Source organism: Ceratotherium simum, chromosome 34 (assembly GCF_057802395.1).
Source record: "Ceratotherium simum simum isolate JZ-2026a chromosome 34, ASM5780239v1, whole genome shotgun sequence".
Taxonomy (NCBI): Eukaryota; Metazoa; Chordata; class Mammalia; order Perissodactyla; family Rhinocerotidae; genus Ceratotherium; species Ceratotherium simum.
In genome coordinates, this window is record NC_141933.1 from 21,881,165 (window position 1) to 21,900,346 (window position 19,182).

The 19,182-nt window shown below is 50.1% G+C and overlaps 1 protein-coding gene across 4 annotated transcripts in view; it reads right to left on the reverse strand.

The window, feature by feature from the left end:
- CRY2 (cryptochrome circadian regulator 2) overlaps positions 1-15,051 on the reverse strand; it is a 32,760-nt gene extending 17,709 nt beyond the window's left edge. For all 4 annotated transcript variants that reach the window (XM_087423070.1, XM_014792512.2, XM_087423071.1 and 1 more), the window contains exons 1-5: positions 14,828-15,051; positions 7,105-7,213; positions 4,582-4,724; positions 2,778-2,962; positions 1,949-2,037 (exon numbers count right to left, since the gene is read on the reverse strand). In XM_087423070.1, coding sequence (XP_087279196.1) covers positions 1,949-2,037; positions 2,778-2,962; positions 4,582-4,724; positions 7,105-7,213; positions 14,828-15,051 — 750 coding nt within the window. The remainder of the gene's footprint in view (positions 1-1,948; positions 2,038-2,777; positions 2,963-4,581; positions 4,725-7,104; positions 7,214-14,827) is intronic.
- Positions 15,052-19,182: the final 4,131 nt, after the last annotated feature.

Genomic DNA, 19,182 nt, shown 5'->3' on the forward strand with positions numbered 1-19,182 from the left:
TCCCCTTTTCAAAAGCCAACTTGCAAACAAGAACCTGATTAATATAATCCTCTCGTTCTTTGCTCCGATAACCCTCTAAACCTCTCCCTTCTTAACCTAAGCACATTGTAATTCCTTATTTCATATCTATCACCTCCAATAGATGGCACTTTGGGAGACAGCTCCATGCCTATCTTGTTGGGCAGTTTTTCTAGTAGCTAGAGCATCCTGACACAGTAGATGCTCACTTCAGAACTGGAGAACTGAAGAAATTAAAATAAACCTCCTGAAATCAGGTTATACTCATGTCCATCAGGCATCTTTTGTTCTCCCAGATGTGTAGGACACAGTATTCACTCTGCCCACCCCTGAGTCTGAAGGGTCCTGACATAATACCCCATGACAGAAGAGACCCTTCAGGGGTATGTGGAAAAGGAGCCCCTGACTTGGCGATCTAAGGGGCACTTCTTTACAAAATGCTTTCAAGGTGACAATAATCCACGAGGCCAGGTTAGCTCTTTACAATTTTAAGTCTTATTCTACTCCTGCCATCCCACTTGTCATCTCCGCCCTTCTGCCCCCTTGGCCCGGTCTTTGTCTCCAAACTGACCCCAAGAATCTCTGGGTAAAGCTCCTGAGGTGGACAGAGACAGCTGGTGCCCCCACAGCCCTTGGCCGTCCATTCTCATCCTTTTAAGCGGGTGGGGCTTGCTTTCGGCCCTGGCTGACAGTAAGACCCAGATGGGGACATCGAGGCTGCTGGGCCTCAGGGAGGCTGGGCCCACGGCACGCCTTCACTGCTGGTGAGGTACCTCCAGGGCTGGGATAGCATTCCTCCCAAGGAGGCTGCCTCAGACTCCCTGTTCCGTTGTCATCACCTGGCTGCTGGGCCAAATGCCCAGCTATCCGAGCAGGAATAGAAAAAGCTGTTATAAATGTCAAGTCGCCACGCAGTACACCTGAAACTAACATAATATTGTATGTCAACTATACTTCAATAAAACAAATAAATTAAAAAAAAAAGTTGTGATTTTCGGGACCCAGTCTATAAACCAGCTGCAGGGGGCAGGGACCTAGGAGCCGACTGTTCTCAGTCATGGGAACCTTCTTGCTCCTCTCGTCCCAGGGTGGTGGGGGCCATGTGACTGTGTCGAGGGGTGCCTCCGGGGCCTCAGCTTCTTACCTTCCCCTTGCCAATGCCCACTTCCCTGGGAGGTGTGTCATCTGTTCTCTGTGTCCAAACATATGGAAATCAAGGCCCTGGCAGACACCCAGCAAAAGGTAGGGGGACACAAACCCAAGATAATTCATCTTGTGGACTTTACTGACCAGATACCTTTTTTTTTTTTTTTTTTTTTTGGTGAGGAAGATTCACCCTGAGCTAAAATCTGCGCCAATCTTCCTCTATTTTCTATGTGGGACGCCGCCACAGCATGGCTTGATAAGCGGTGTGTAGGTCCACGCCCAGGACGAATCTGCAAACCCCAGACCACCAAAGTGGAGCACGTGAACTTAACCACTACGCCACTGGGCAGGCCCCCAGATAGCCTTTTAATAAGGGGAACCTGCTCACAGATGAAAGAAAAGCAATCTAGCATTAAGTCTTAGAATCACATAGAGCAAGATCTTACTCTACTACTTGCTAGCTGTGTGACCTCAGGCAGGTTGCTTGACCTCTCTAAACCTAATTTCCTAATCCGTAAAATGGAGAGCTTAAGATCTACCTTGTAGGGCTGCTGGAAAGACTAAAGGAAATAACGCAAGCAGGTGCTTATCCCAGAAATGCTCAGCCCAGAGACCAGCATGTGAGCACTTACCAAATGGTAGCTGCAATTATTATTGTTACTGCCATCAGGAAGAGTTTTCATTTTTCAACCAGTTCAAGCTAAGAGGCACTAAGAGACATGATATCCCCTGGTGCATGGATGTCAGCATACAAAGTTCTGTGTCTCAGACACAGGGGCCATACTTTCCGTTCCAAGTGCTTATCCAGGCGGGCCAGAGCTTCTGTCTCTCCTCCTTGCCAAACAGCCGGGCCAAGGCCTTCCGTGGGGAACCCTAGAAGAGAAGGAGCAGGTCACAGAACTGGGGGTCAGGCCACTCCAGTGACAGCTCAGCAAGTCCTGCCACGTCGGTCTGTTCTTTGAGCTTTGTGGGAACTGAACTGCAGTGTTCCTGGTGCTGCTGAGGCTGAGATAATTCTTAACCTTTCAGCATTTTCTAGGTCATCCTGGTTCTCTGCCCACTGTGGCTTTTTTCTTTCCTTTCCCTTGCCTTCCCCGTCCCAGCCACTCATCCTTCCAGGCAGGTGAGAACAATCCTGGACTGCCTGCCCTTTCAGGTTAGCTGGCAATAATTGTGGTTTTCCAGTGAGAAAGGCTAACTTTGTTCAGATCAAAAACTGGGGGTTGGAGGGAGGAAGGGGAAGGAATCCGAGAGGCTGACACCCCCTTTCAACAGAAGCAATACTAGTTATCCTGTACAGAGTAGCCCACTGAAGCCAGCGCCAGGCTGTGCTGTATCGTCTGAGAGGGCAAAGTACAAAAATAGAAGAGGCATGAACTAGAAACAGAAGATTACATGTATGGGTGTGAATAGAAACAAGACCAGAACGACCTACTCCACAATCAATAGTGGTTATCTCTGGGTGAGTGACTGTTATTTCCATTTTCGTTTCTCTGTCTTTTCTAAACTGTCTATAATGACTTGCACTACTTTGACAAAGAAGGAAAAAACCAGTAAGTTATTTTACAAAAGGGGGGTGCCGTCATAGGAGGCTTGGGGCAGGACATACGCACCCAGCTCCTCTAGGGAGGGCACGCCGTAGGTTTCATCGTGGTTCTCCTGGATCTCGGCCCTGCAGCTCTCCATCTGCTGGCTGGTCACAGAGCCCACAGGCTTCTTGGGCAGCTCCATGCGGCTGATGAGGGCCTGGAAGCGCTTGTAGGTAAGGGGCGGCTTCTGCCCGTTCAGCTCAATGATCCTGGGAATACCAAAGCACACCTGATGTCACTCATAAGGCCCCTCGTTTCGGGTCCCTGTCCATCCAGAGAAGAGCCCAGACTTCGAAGGCGTGGAGGGTGGCTTTCCTTATCTATCCGCTCACGGATCCCACCCCTAAGGGGAAAGGAGTGGGCGAGGGGGGCTACGTCTCCATTTTACCCAGAGGGAAAGTTAAGCCCAGAGGGCTGGAACAGGTGCCTCAGGTAATGGAGCAAGGCAGGGCCAAAGCTGGGACTCAGCTCCAGGTTCCCTGGTGTCCACGCGGAGCTGCCTAAAGACAGAGACTGACCATCTCTCTCTAATCACAGAAAAACCCCCACTAGCCTCCTTGGTACTCCGCCTATCTGTGCAAGCTGCGGGACTCCCTGTGGACGTTCCTCTCTATCCCGGAGTAAGCCTTGAGGAAGGTCTCTGGTAAGAGCTGCCAACATGTTCCTTTGCTGGAAAATCCTTCCCCTCTTGGCCCTTATCTACTAGAACAGAGAGGTGGAGAACAGCCTATCCTCCCTAAATCAGAGATTGGGGCTGGGTTAATTGCAACAACTGATACTTACAGGACGTTTTGAAGTTTACAAAGTATTTTTTCATGAGCAAGGGAAACACAGTTGTACTCAGGGAAGAAGAAAAGATATAGGAGAGCCAAGAGAAGTGAGGCCATTTATATAAGGATGAATTGGGAGGGTTTGGAGCCAGATTCCCGGGGCCCTTGTTGGCCAAGCAGCAGCTTATGCGAGCCGCGGCTGGCTGCAGGAGTTCGTTTCTCAATCCATCTCTCTCCCTCTCCTCCATTAGTGGAGAGAAAAGGTTGGCTGCTGCCCCTGCAGTGCCTCCCCCTCCTCTGGCACGTGGCAGGGGGCGGAGCTCCACACCCAGCATCTGCTCCCGAGAGCTCGGTTCACGTGCAGAGCTGTGTGACCCGGCCTCCTGGCAGCCACCACTGGTTGAAGAGAGGGGGCAGGGAGCAGTGGTGGCTGCTGGCTTGGCAGCAGCAGCAACAGCAGCAGCAGCAGGAGGGTGACAGCTCTGCCAGGGAAGGGGAGGAGAGGGTTTCCTCCTAGATGCTTTGAAAGCACAGAGGCTTGTCCCCAGAGGAGGAGGCTACTCTGTATTCTCAGCTCCCTGCAGGGATCTCTAGAGCCTCCTGAGCATGGCCTGGAAACCCAGATAGCCAGGGGAGCCCAGCAAACTCATATGAGGTACAGAAACTGGCCTAGGAGAACAGAGCTCTGCTGGGAGGGGTAACAGAAGGGTCCGCTGAGGTCAGAGGGCAGCCTTGAGGAACAGGGCGGAAATGGGAGTCTGAGGAATGCGTGAGACTAGGCACAGCAGGGGCAGATGTACGCAGACCCTGAGTGGGGGTCTGCACTGCTTCCATCCCTTGGGCCTAATAAGCCTCTGCCCCCAAATCGGGTAAAGCTCTTTGTGACCTGTTCTATAGGCCCCAACTCAGGCCCACTCTCCTCCAGCTTCTCGAAAATGCCACACTTCATGTGCCAGGCGGCCCTATTTCTGAACCTCCCTGAGTTCTACGCTGCAGAGGTCCAAGTCACCACCTTCCACAACTGACAACCTGCCCGACCCTCGGGACCCGTCTCTTACCTGTCCAAGTCATAGAGAGTATGCGAGTTCTCGGTCACCACCTCCACACCAGCCTCCTTGGCCATCTTCATGATGGCTGCGTCCCGTTCTTTCCCAAAGGGTTCGGAGTCATACTCAAAGGTCAAGCGGGTCACCCCCCACTCCTGTGGGGAAAGAATCAGGTATGCTGAACTCTGTCTGGGGCGGAGGGGGAGCTGGGCACTCAGCCCCTTCTGGGCGGGACAGAGCAAGACCGGAGACCTGTCAGAATGGGCTGCAGAACAAATGGGGATGAGGATCTGATCTGAGGGGCACAAGGTCTGAGGAGGGAAGGCCTCTGAGGGGAGGCCAACAGCACAGTAACAGGGCAGCCCGAGGCCCGTGGCTTCTCTGTGGACTCAGGAGGGAGGTGGGCAGCCCTGGCACCCGCTGTGTCCTTGAGGTGGGAGAAACCAGCAGGACGCTATAAATACAATGCTCCCAGGGGCGCCCCCAGCCCCAGGAAGAGGCACTGACTCGCTGGTGGAGAAAGGGGGGCCAGGATCGCCACCTCCCGCCCGCTCTGCCAGCTTTTCCCACAGCTCCTCAGGCCCTGCAAACTTCTGGCCTAGTTTTCTTGGCAGACTTGTGCTATGTGAAGTGTCCTAATGGTTTCCACAGCAACACCCCTGAGGCCACCAGCAAACAGAGCTAACAGGCTCCAGCTCTCAGAGAGCTGGGGAAGGAGGAGCAATTCTTAGTCCAAAGGACAGAGAAATCAGACCAGAGGGGCCGCATGTGAAAAGAGAAGGGAATTCTTTTTCAAGTCTTTAGTCACTTCTGATAGAAAGTTCCAAATTTCCTAGCAATGCTGGGAGAAAGCCGGCCCAGTGGAAGGTTGTACAGACAACCCACAGAAACCCCTAGAGCATGCAACTAGCAAAAGAAGACCACATTCCAACTGAAGTCTCTGGTCTTGGTCCCTTAAATCTCTGCACCCCCAGGGCAAAATGTCCTGGCCTTGCACAGGCTGGTCTGGTCCTGACTCAGCCCCGCCCGGGGTGTGGGGCCTGAGCAGGGCTGGTTATCTCTCGTCCAAGCATCACAGCACGAAACACTGACTGAGCCCTTACTATGAGCAAGAACCATGCTTAGCAGTTCAGCTAGATTACATAGTTAAATACTCCTAACTCTGTGAATAATGACAGAAATGTTATTAGATGACACCTTCTCCAAGAAGCCTTCCTTGACCTTCTCCTTCAATATGATCCTCCTGTACTTTGCCCTTTTTCTAGCATTTATGACATGGCAGTGAAGTTGCCCAGCACTTGCTATTTCCTCCACTAGTGTGAACTCTCAGAGCAGAAACTATGCCGTTTCCTTCATGCTCACCCTAGGACCGAGCATGGGGCCTAGGACACTGTAGCAGCTCAATAAATACACACTGCCTGACTGGACCTATCTGTGTCTCTGGGCGACGACCGGGTTGGCCTCTAAGGCGCTGGGGGAGAGGGGGACAATGCAGAGGGAGGAAAGGGGAATGTGTTGAATGGTGCGGTGGTAAAGAACATAGCTCTGGGGTCAGAGAGCCTGGGCTGCATCTTAGACCACCACTTCTCAGCTTCAGGACCCTGGGCAAGTTATCATTCCCTCACCTGCAGAACAGGGAGAGCAGCGCCGACCTCTGAGGGCTGCCGTGAGGAATATGACTTACCGCGTGTAAAGCACTAACTTAGAGCAGAGCTCGACTCACAGTCGGCCCTCCACGAACGCTGGCTGTTATCAGCACTGTGTGATCTGTACGTGTCGGGGTGCGGGGAGGTGAAGCAAAGTAGAAAGTGTTCACCGAGCCGCTCGCCCGACACGAGACCTCCTCCTGTCTCTCCCCCAGGAAGAGCAGAAGGCAGTTGGGCGGAGAGGGGCATAAGAACAACCACGCGCCGCTGAAGACGAGGGGAGACTGTCCTAGAGCCTCTGTCCACGAGGACCTCTGCCTCTGTTTGGGCCTTAAAATGTGCTTTATAAAGGGTCTGGGGGAAAAGTGGGCGGGCTACCTGATACAGCAAAGAGAGGTCTACATGGTACCCAAAGGAAGACTTTATCAATCATTTACCCCAGGGAAAGCCAGAAAGTTCCCTCAGAAGGGCTGACTTTTTTCCCAACAAGTAGAGCAAAGCAAGACAGGAAACGCCCCTCGCTAAACAGGAAATCTCGCCCTCAAACTCCTGGCATAGGAAGAACCCTAACAAATTTTGCTGGCTTCAGCCAAGAAAGCATCTAAGGAAGCCAGTGGCATCCGGGGTGGAGTAAGCTGCCACATCTCACGTCTAGACGGAGCTGGGAACTTTCCAACAAGACACTGGCTTCACAGAATCTTTTCCTCACCACAGTCTCCGCATGGTCAGCAAGCTGACCGGCGGCCTTTGCTCCCTGCTTCCCCAGCAGCCGCAGGCAGACCAGCCTGAGCGTCTCCACGTCCTCAGTCAGACTACCATCTCCTTCAGTCTGCGGAGAAGACCCAGGGAGCAGAACCTCCCCGTCTGCTCTCGGACTCCGCACGCTCACCTTGAACAGCCTCGGGAACACGTCAGCTGGCTGTCCCCGGACGACAAACAGGCGGGAGTTTAGTTTCCTTAGGCTCGTGTCCAAATCTTCCAGGGACTGAAGTAGGAACCTGCAGAGCCCACACAGCCCTTGTTAGTGGTAACATCATAAACAGTCGCTCTCGTTCCCAACAGAGCAGGGTGACGCTGGTGCACTGTTTACGCCAAACAAGTAGCATCATCAATCAGGGATAGGGGGGCCGGGGTTCTAGTCCAAGGACGATACGGCAGGGGATCAGCGACGCCTCCATTGAAATCCTGGCTTTGCCACTTACTAGCCACGTGACTTTAGGCAGTTACTTAACCTCTTTAGCTTTTTTTTTCTTATCTGTACTGTGGAGTTGACATTAGTACCTATCTCACGGAATTCTAGGAAAAGAAAATCAAATACTGCATACAACCTTTAGTACACTGCCTGGCACACAGGACACCTGGGACAAACGTGAGCTGCGCCTACTCTTCGTGTTTCTCTGTGATCAGTGGCCAAGTCACTTATTCCCTCTCAGCCTCAGGCCCTGTGTGTAAATATCCACCCATCACCAGGCTGTTGTGAGAATCAAAAGGGAGATCAGATGAGAAAACCACCTGAAAACCAAGCGCAATAGTGTGGTAGGGAAGCCTGAGGCCCGAGAGCAGAGGAACAGGACTGCCACTGCTCTGGAAAATCCTACGTGCCCTGGCCCACAGACTCCCTGGCTTTCCGCACTCTGGGCTGCGCGTATGTCTACTGCCGCAGCCTGGGCTGGGGCCCGGTTCCCCGGGTTTCGTTTGGGAGGTGGCTCATTCTCCAGGCCTCTCCAGGGCTCTGGCCACCAGCTTCTCATCCCAAGAGAAAGAAGGCCTTAGAAGGTGCTTTTCTGTAGGATATCCTCACATGCTTTCAGGGGTGGGGATTGGGTGGGGTGGGGAGGACTCCAGATACTCAAGAGGCCCAGCCTGAGAGCTGGAGCACCATGGGAAAGGGAGTGAACATTTGCTGAGTGTCTTCAGTGCTTTTTTTATATGACCACAAAAATGTATTAACTGTCCAGTTAGGCACAATCACCTTTCTGAGAAATTCCATCCATACATTTTATGATATGTTTTATTTTTACATTTAATGAAACTAACATTTTAAACAGATAACTATTCATGTGGTTCAAAATTCAAGTTACAAAAGGGTCCTCAGTAAAAAGTCTCCTCCCGCTGCGGCCCCAGGAATTTAATTCCCTTCCCCAGAGGCAACCAATGTTATTTTATGCCTGTTACACTTTTTAAGTGTGGCTTCTTTTGAATTCTCGCAACACGTTTTGAAGGAAAATATGACCCTCATTTTATAGATGAGGAAAATGAGACACAGAGAGGATAATTAATTTGCCTAAGATCATAGTTATTAAGTGACAAAGCTGGGATAGGAACCCAGGTTGTCAGACTCTCTCTGAAACCATGTTTTCTTCTCTGTGCCCCATTTCTAAAGCCTTAATTTAGTGGTACGCCACACACTGCTCTCGGGGCTAGGATTCTGCAGGACCTCACGTGCCTGGAATCCCTCTCTGACAAAATAAACCTCAGTACTGGTAATCCACTGACATTCTGATCTTCGTCCTCGGGAACTAAGCCCTGACGGGTCAGCCTCGTTCACAGAGACCTTCTGCTATCCACACTCTGGCATCTCCCACCCATCTCTGTCCACAATGGGAATCACCAGATTGTATTTTGAGCACAATGAAACCCCGGGCCTCCTCTGCAGCACATCACATTCCCGACGATCTGAGGCCCACAGAAGAGCGACATTCCCAGGCTGCCAGCTAGAACCAGCCCCCACTGCTGCTCTGACGTCCACAGCACGACACTCCCACAGCGGCGGGTGCCACAGGCCCACATTCCAGCACGAGCTGAGTCCCAGGCTGAGCCCAAAGCATCATGCTACCTACAGAGCATGTAGACTCGCCAAGGGGTTGCGACAGGAGGCTCTGACAGGCTGAACGCCGCTTTATTCAAGCCAAAAGTTCTGCCTCCGTGAATTTCTGTTTTTGAAAAACCAACACCCTCAGAAAAGGAAAGCTGAGATGTGAGTGACGCACTTGCGCTGGCCTCCTCCCAGGCCTCACCACTCCTCTCAGGAGGAAAATAAGAGACACCCATGTAAACAGCCTCATGCCACCTGACACCTGGGCCCTGCCAGCCAGCATGCCTACAGATAACTGGCGACTTAAAGCCACAACCCCAGGACAGGGGGCCCTCCATCTGCGGCTCCCAGGAATGGCCCTGCCAGGCACTTGGGAGCCCCTCTTTCCAAGTCCCCCAGGCTGCAGAGAACCTCAATTTGAAGCTACAAATAAGACTGACATGCACATGAAAGCTAGGTTCCAGCTGCCTTCCATAGAACTTTACTTCTAGACCTCATGTACTAAAAGGAGAGATTCTTTGCAGCATCTCTGGAGCACAGATAATCCCAGGAGAGCCCTTTCTTTGACAAGAGATGTCTATAGCTGAGGCAGGGAACAGAAGGCCCAACTTGGAACTCAGCAAGCAAATGACAATAATAGCAACAACTAACATTTAATGAGCATTTACAATGAACCAGGCACTGTTCTACTTGTTTTACATACATTACTTCATTTAATTCTCAAACAGCCCTAGGAAGCAAATACTGTTATTATCCCCATTTTACAGATGAGGAAGCTGAAGCACGGAGAGATTAAGTGGCCAGAATTCAACCCAGGCAGTGTGGCTCAGCGACTGTGTTCTTAACCACCAGGCCCCACAGCCCCTCAACCAGGACTCACCCCCTGAGCACTAGGATTATGCTGCCCAGGACTCAGCAATCAGGGAGGCCACAGCCCAAATCAAAGGCCAACACCTTTGCTACCAGAGCCTTGCTCCTCTGAGGGTCAACAGCTGTGAATCACCCAGAGGCTTACAGAAATACAGAATCTCAGGCTCCATCCCAGACCTCCAAAATCTGCATTTTAGCAAGATCCCCAGGCAATCCTTTGGCACATTAAAGTTTCAGAAGCATTGTTCCAGAAAACTCAACTTTACTTCTAGCTTCTGTTTACAAGTTGCCTTTCTTTGCTTCTAATTTGTTTCTACTCAACTTTCTTTGAGATCCTGCTTTCTGCCTCCTCTTTGGCCCTCTAGAAATGCTCTGTTCCCTCCAACTCCCTTTCTGAGTCAAACCCTGCAGGGCTCCTCCAGGAAGGAATGTCCCCCACGAGTCCCAGCTTCCAGGCAGCAAGAGAAAGAGAAGCCACTACTGTGGCACCCCCGCCAAGGCCTGCCAGGTGACAGCTTTGCGTTAACACCAAAGGAACACGGAGCAGCACTGCTACTGGGCAAATGCCCACCAGGGCAGGTGTGCTTTCTTTCACCAGAGAGAACCCTGGGCCTCCTGTGCTCCCTCAGAGCCCTCCTTTCCACATGGCCAGTTTCTTTTTACTCCAAAAAGGGGGGACTCGAAAAGCACTGGAGGTGGCAGTTTGGGGCTGGCAGCTCCAAGCTGCGCTCACGTGACCAAAATTCAGAGCACACGGCCCTGTGTGAGCAGTTCAAGCTCACTCCCTGGATTTGACGACATATGCAACTGAATTACATTACGTAAGCGCGCTGGAGCCAGAGGCAGACACAACTGGAGAAAACCAAATTGAGATTTCCAAAAATACAGAAAGCACTCTGTAATTCAGGGACTCCACGGGGCAGCCCTTTAGAATAAGACAGGCAGATCTTTAGGGAAAGCCTTCTCTAGAGATGGCAGATACTGTGTGGAGGAATATTTTGTTCATTTGTTGTTAACAGGAGGAGGGAGGATGACAGTGAGCTCTTTTTTGGGTCCAGACTGCCCTGGACCACATTTCTCTGCTTCGAGCCAAGGTCATCTAACTATAATAATGATATCATAGGCTGACCCAGACTGGCTACATAGGATATTTATAGAAATTAATTTCTCCTAAGTAATTAAGAGATCCTAAACCCCATGAAAAAGGATAACCTGAACCCACATCTATAGCAGGAACAGATCTCTAAGTATCACTCAGATAAAAATATATTTATTGTTTCCTAATTTCAAAGAGAAACATGAAGATGAAGATTATCATTCCTTTTGGGCAAGTGGAAACATTTCCGCCGACTCGCCTGGGGACCAGTGTGAACAGCTCAAATTTCCCCGCCAGTAGACAACAGGTCCCAATCCCCTTCTAGCTGACCAAGTGCCAGGGAAGAGCTGCCCACATTGAGAGTCCAATAGTGTTTGGCTCCCTGCATTGGGAAGAGAGACACGTTCTTACCAGGCATCCAGTGGGGTTCTCAGTTCACCTCATTTATTAATTCTGAGCGATATGCGCTGCTATTTTATTTCTCCCAACTCCCTCTGTCCCAGAAGCTCCTGAATGCAGTTACAGCACAGAGCCAGGGAGAAAAGGATTTAAATAAAGAGCACGGGGAGTTGTTGCCAACACCCATCTAAGTTGCAGTACAGAGGAAGGTAATGACGAACTTCAAGGGCCTATTTTGAGTACCCATTTTGAAATCTAGAAGCTGCTCACATCACTTCTATTTTTTTTGGTTCTCACTGCAGTACCTCCTTCCAGATGCAGCAAATTCGAGAAGGTGGGGCTGGAGAAAATGGCAAACAGCTTGCCCAACTAGTGCTTGACAAAGAAAGTCCTGAAGCTCATATAGCTACAGCTAGTCCATAAACTTCCCACCACCACCAAAGCAAGGAGAATGCCAGCCCTTCTCCTAGGCTAATAAATATACATATTTCTTAATTGCCTTTCTCTGTCCTCTTTTACTCTTAGAAAGTGCCATTCATGGTTATTTTAATCTGATTCATCCGCCAAAAAACGCTGTGTGGGAGTCAGTGTAGGAAGCGCAGGAGATAATAGAGATCACAGATTTTGGTGCCATCTCCATCCTGCAGATGGCCCGGGGCCCACCCTTCTTAGGGAGGCTTCTCAGCAAGTGAAGCAGAGTGAGGACACTGTGCTGCAGCGCAATTCTCCCAGATCACTCCTGGATCCAGAAACAGCCCCCGGAAGATTACACATACTAGAGTTACGCAGAGGTATGGCTGGCTCCATCACTCCCCCCAACCAAGTGCATAAAGGAGCGTGCAGCAGTGCCCTCCATCCAATCAAAGGAGCAAAGAGTATGGGGGTGGGAGGAGTGTGTCTATTTCCAGGCCCAGGAGCAGTTATTATATTCGATCTGTTTGTGTCATTTCACTTCTTTCTTCTGAATGCCAAAACTAATTAGACTTCCTGCCAATGCACAGCAACACATTTTCCAAGCTGTTGGGCTCAGGTCTGTGGTTCTCTAGTCGAGTGCTTCTCAGGCTTTGCTGCACCTGAGAGCTTTAAAAACCCTAATGCCCAGGCCATAACCCAGAACAATTAAATCAGAACTGGGGGAAGAGGGTTGAGGCATCTTTTATTTTATTTATTTCTTTTTAAACTTTTATTTATTTATTTATTTTTAAACTTTATTTATTTTTTCCCCCCAAAGCCCCAGCAGATAGTTGTATGTCATAGCTGCACATCCTTCTAGTTGCTGTATGTGGGACGCGGCCTCAGCATGGCCGGAGAAGTGGTGCGTCGGTGCGCGCCCGGGATCCCAACCCCGGGCCGCCAGCAGCGGAGCGCACGCACTCAACCTCTAAGCCATGGGGCCGGCCCCTGAGGCATCTTTTAAAGATCCTTAAGTGATTGCTATATGCAGCAAAGTTGAGAGTCAGTACTCTAGTCCATCCTCCTATTTTATTTATTTCATGGCACTTCTACTAAATTATGGTTGTTTACTTGTCTTCCTTCACTAAAATGTAGGTTCCAGGAGCTCTGGACACGGCATCCTCTTGTTCACTGCTGTGACCTGAGCAGCCCCTAGGGCAGTGCCTAGCAGATATTAGGCACTCATTAAAACAATTGCTCAATTAAAATCTACACGGCCTCTGACTTCAGGATCTGACTCAGGTATCTGAGCTGCCACATTCCACTTCTCCTTCACTTGCTTGAAAGCACAATCACAAAAGCGTGACCCATAAAAATCCATAAACACCTAGTTCCTAGCAAATCGGAGTTTAACCAGCAACAGAGTTTTTGTTGTTGATTTTTAATCTCTACTAGCACAAAGGAGTAGGCAGTCCTCTGCGATGTCCCCCAAAATCCAACAAAAGAAACTCCTTGGTGACAGTGTAGCAAGTCGATAGTCTGATCTATTTACTCTGCTCGGATTGGCACACTGACATAAGCGAGGGGCAAAGTCTGAGGCTCAGTTTAATCTTCCTGCTAGATGGCCATTTGAGGATGTCTGTGGAACCCAACCTCCTATCTATAGAAACTGGAGCAGAGACAGAGCAATAGAGCCGCCTGAAAACTGTGTGGGCAGGCTCTCCACAGGACTATCTTTAGTTGTTCTCTCTACATAAGTGGGGCAGGAGGGGGCATTTCACAGACCCACTGCTAGAGCCCTCACTCTCCCAGCAGGGCACACACCTTGGAGAGGGAAGGACGGTGTGCTGAGAGCCACTGTATCCTGGGAATAACCCTGCCCAACGCAATATGGCCACAGCAAACATCCTCCAGAACCACGCAAACAAACCGAATGACTCCTGTGGGATGTTTTAATGACAGATGAGTACACGATGTCTCAGAACGCCTTGGTTTTAAACACTGATTACAGAGAAAATACATCAACTACCTATCTGTGAATCCTTTCCCAAGATCCTGTCAACTCCATTTCCTGGAGTAATCGAAGACGGGCCCTTGATAGCAGTTTTCCTGCTCCCTGACCTCAGCACATCAGTTGATAAAAGTCTAATCTTTGGTGGTTCAACTGTCCTTTAAGATCAGTCTCAGAAGAAGGGGAGGAAGGAAGTAACACTGTGTTTTTTTTTTTTCCTAGCAAGCTCACTGCTGCTGAGGGAATTCTCCAAAATGGGTTCAGTCCTGCTCTCTAGGTCAGGAGACAAAGTGCCTCTAACTGAACATGGCCTTGGGGTCTGTACCTATAATACATAGGAGAGGGCACTTGCCTTCTTATCTAATGCTAAGCCAGAGTCTCTAGACACCTCCAGAGGCAGGATAGTCTTGGTGGAAGGGAAGTCGGCATCGGTGAAAAGATGGATTCAAACACACCAGAGGCTTAGAGACGACCTTCAGGAGCCCAGCAATGGGCTCTTTACTCGAAGAGTGCACGCGTCTGCTGTGCTATCGATTCAGAAACCCGTCCCTGCCCTCACAGCGCAGAATCTCCTTTTCTCCCCGCCCTGAGCGCACCCCTAAGAGCCCTAGACCAGGAGTCCCCGGTCTGCCACGCACTGGCCGCAAGTCCTGGGGCAGGGCAACTTTGCGTCTCTAAGGCTCAAGAGTCTCATCTGTACAATGGGGACCATGATCTCTGTCCTCTGGAATGTTGTGAGGCCCAAGGGGATAAAGAGTGCGGAAGCGCTTTGTCAGAGGCCGAGCCCTGCCCCCCCCCCCCCCCCCCCGGCCATTGGCACGATGACTAATTGCTTTCCCCATCTTGGCTTCTCCCCTCTGGGGACCCCGCTGGGTCTTCCTGCCCCGCTTCCCTAGGCCGGGGTCTTCCGGCCGTGGGGACTGCGGGGCAGAGCTTCCTCCTCTCTGTGGGGGTACCCGGGCTGTTCGCGAGCGCCCCGCGGCCAGGCTGCGTCCCCCAGGCCCGCACCCCCGTCCCTGGCCCCTCACCTCCATCGGTTGATCCCGACCGAGGAGGAGGCCGCGAACCAAGGGTCGAGGATGTAAACGCAGCGCACGCAGCGCGCCCCGCGCACGGCCGCCAGTAGCGCCGGGTTGTCGTGGAGCCGCAGCCCCTTGCGGAACCAGTGCACCGAGGAGGCGCCATCCGCTCCGGCCGCCGCCGCCGCCGCCGGAGCCGCCCCTGCCCCCGTCACCACCGCCGCCGCCGCCATCACCGCCGGGACTGCTGGGCCGCCGCTGCTCCGCCCCGTCTGCGCCGCGGGCCCCGCCCCCAGCCCGCCCAGTGACCTATGACGCCGCCGCTCCTCCCTGTGGCCCCGCCCCTCTGGCCCTGGAGCGCCTCTGCCATTGGCTGGGTGCCTTCCTCCTGGCGATTGGCCTAGCGGCGCCGAGGTCGGCCCCGCCCCATCACGTTCCCACCATGTGTCCGCCGGCGGGGGAGGAGCCGGCGGGCGGGGCGGGTGACGCAAGCTGGCCCTCCCTGCGGAGGTCTGGGCGTGCACCGAGTCTGGGGGCAGCGGATCTCTTACGCGCGTCCTGTTCAAGGCCTGCCGCTGGAAGAAACTGCCTGAGCTGGTGGGGCTTGCCAGTCCAGACAGTGACTTACAAGACTGACAACCGGCCGTCCTACAGCACCATGCTCCTCCTCCTCCTCCTCCTCCTCTGCCTCACCCTATTACATCATCTACAGCATTCTACTATTTGAGTGTATTTTATATGCCAAGCAACGTGATAATCTCCTTACATAGACTGTCTCATTTACTACTACACAACTCAGCCCAGTTGCGTTCATTCAAAAACTCCAGTGAAAGAGCTGTTTTATTCTCATTTTACAGACGAAGAAAACTTTGAGGCTGCCGTAGGTTGAGAGACTTGCTCAATATCATAAATCTAATAAGAGGACTCCACCCAGATTATTCTGATTCCAAATCTTCTGCTTTTATCCACAAAGCTACACTTCTATTTGCGCTGAGCAACTTGTCGTTTGCAAGTGGCAGAGTCTGAGAAGGGGGTGGAGTGCGCTGATGCGCAGCAGTAGATGGGCTGGGAGTAGGGACTGCGAATGTGGAGGACGTGGGTTGAGATAGTAATTATTCCATCAGATGAATTTCTTTTCTTTTAGTTCTATGTTTAGTAGATCCAGTGGTACCACTGTGCACAAAGCACTGTGGTGGATTCCGTCTTGGACTCAAAGATGTGGAGGACACTGTCCCCAATCCTCCCCTGGGGAATTGGGTGGAGGCTTCTTATTCTTCTGGAGTCTAGCACAGGTCTCGTGATTGACGGCCCCGCTGACTGAATGGCAGGAGAAGCATATGAACAACTGCAATGAAGTGACGGTGGGCTAAGATGGCCTAGGCAGGGTGGAGCTCTGCAGTTATCAAGTGAAGAGTCTGTTTCAATTTGGCCCTAGGTTGTGCCCATGCTCGGAACCCTTTCTGAACTTGGGAATGAGCAATGAAAGAATTTAGCAATTTAGTCAGCAATTTAGTGGCATTAATTGGCACCACTCTATAAATCAGAGCATCGTTGCGATCCTAGGATTTCTCATTTCCAGGACTTTGCCAAGTTGTTCCTTCAAGCCTGGATCACACTCCCCACCCCATCCACTTTCGAACTCCAGCTTGTCCTGTGTCACCGCTCAGTGCAGATGTCACTTCCTTGCTGTCTGGTCCAAGCCGGCATAGTGCCTCATCTCATTCCGTGCTGCTTCTTATCACTGGCCTTAGTACATTTACTGGAACTTCTTACTTGTCTGTCTGCCCCATTAGACTATAAACTCCTGGAGGGCAGGGGCCGTGGCTTACTTATAGTTGTATTTCCAGGATCTAGCTCAGTGCTTGGCACTCAATGCTTGAAGACATTTGAGTCAAAATTGAACAGGAACTAGAGTCTCAGGTTGACAGGAACCTTAAAGGTCTATCCCAGCGATGAAAATAATAAGAATAATAAGAAGTTTTCACATATTGAGGTATATGAGGAAGCCATTCTGGTTTAAATTTGATTTGGCCCAAAACTTGTTTTTCCCAGAGCAGTCTGACTTATGGCCCACCAAACACGCATTGTACATCTGCTTCAAAGATTTTCCCAAAGCAACAAATGCACTCTTTAAAGAGGGGTGAATGTCTCCCTTTCTCTGATACCAGTACTTCCGTGAAGATTAGCTTTGTTTTTCCCCAGAGAACTAAGGTCAAGCTGACCTGCTATGTGTGTACTAAATTGAGGCAAAACATTTCCTTGTGACTTTGGAAAAAAACCACTGTATTCCTGTCATGCTTGATGTATGTTCTTTGTTCTGAACTCATATATAACCACGCTGTAAACCATGCTTCCCTGGAGTGCTTTCTTCCCTGGGGAAGAGAGCACTTCTGGGCTAGTCCTCACATTAGCTCATTAAATATCACTCTCTCTTTCTTATCTACAGATTGGTTATTGGTATCTGCATAGACACCAGTCCTGACCCTGGCTTTACTTTTGAATCCTCTCTCCAAATGCTTGCTGAACCAATAGATGCCACCTCTCGTTATTTTTCTTTTGGGACTTTGTGTTCCTCCCTCTCCTATCTCCTCTTCTCTCCACAAGGTGGATGCTCTGCTAGGAATGGAACAGAGGGTGTAAGAGATGGTTCTTCCCTACAGCCTCAAAGATGAGTAGTCTTCTCTTTTTCTCCTCTGAACTCCTATGATGCTTTCTTTATAGACTGTGAGCTCCATGAGGGCAGGGACTGTGCTTATCTTGCTCATTAGTGTCTTCTCAGTACTAGTTTGGTCCCCGACATGTAGTAGATGCTCAATCAATATTTGCTGAATGATTGAATGTTATTTATCTATTTCTGTCTTTTTAGGCTCTCATGAAAGGCAGTGTGGTATGGTGGTTAAGTCCAAGGGCTTGCACATTTGCAATGTCTGTGTTCAAATTCTGGTTCTGCTTTTACTCTGTGTGACCTTGGGTAAGCTAGTTGACCTCTCTGTTCCCCACTTTCTTCACCTATACGATAGGGATGATAATAGTAGCTAAGATACAGTAAGCATTTAATAAGCATCAGCTTATTATTATTCTATTATTCTAAACAGCAGGATCTGTGTCTGCTTTGGTCTTCCTTGCAACACCTCGCCCTGGGTCTTTCACATAATGAGTGCTCCATAAGTTGCTGAGTGAATAAAAGATTTTAATCAGTTAAAAAGTCCTCAAAATTATACCAGTAATGCAAAACAGAGAGAAGTAATCACCATCAACCCCCAAAACCAAACAAGTCAATTATTGTTTTTACCTTTATGTTGCCTTCTAGACTTTGTCCATAAGCGTCTTTTTATAGCTTTAATCAAGGCAGAAGTACAGTGTTTGCATGGCTTTTTAAATGAAATATTAAGCATGTTCTATATTGCTATGTCATTGCCTTTGTGATTGTTATTTTAATAACTATATAATCTTTCATCAGGTTGATAAAAAATGAGTTACTTTATTGAATGATTGCATATTGCTTGCGTATATTAACAGGGTAACATTCAAGAATCAGGAAATAAATCTGTCACGGGGTGGAATACTGGAGTGCAAAGTCCACTTTGGGACTTCACATTTCAAAAGGACATAGGGAAATTGGAGAGAGACCAAAGAAACCTGTAAATTGCTAAGAGGTAACATGTAATCGTGTACTGTTATAGCTTTGAGAGAAATGAGAACTGAGATTTGACCTTACAGCTCTACACGTCGTTATTTACAAGCATGTCTGAAGAGTTTGCCATGAGGATGCCAAACAGTTGCTCCTTGTTTCCACTAAGCGTAGAACAAAAGAATCCAGTTTACCCTAGGAAGAGTAAGAGATTCAAGGAGGGACTTAGTATAATAAAGTGGTTTGGGAATGAGACAAATTAGCCAGGTAGTGGGAAGTTTCTTTCTTCACTGAAGATATTTAAGAAAACTGAAATCAGTCCAGTTTTGTCTTTTTGCTGTAGTCCTGCTTGGAGACTGGATTAGGCAACTTTTTACATTGTCTTTGAACTGCGCTTTGGGTAAATATTTTATGATTGGTTGCAAGCCAACCAGGGGCGGGCGGGAGGGACGACCCTGGCGAGTTTAAGTTATCTGCGCCCTCTGGTGGTGGGTCTGGGAAAGACGCGGTGGCTCCGTTTGGGGCTGAGCCGGGAGCCCCAGAGCCCCACCCTCCTCTCTTTAGTTACGGGACATGCGCAGTGTGCGGCTGCGGCTTTCCTATTTCTGACTTCCCGTAGAGCCTGCTTTGAGATTTGTTGTTTGAACTATTAAGAGGGCATGGACCCAAAAGCCGGCTTCCTTGGGTTCTATTTCCAGCTCTGCCATTAACTAGTAAATTACTTGGGCAAGTT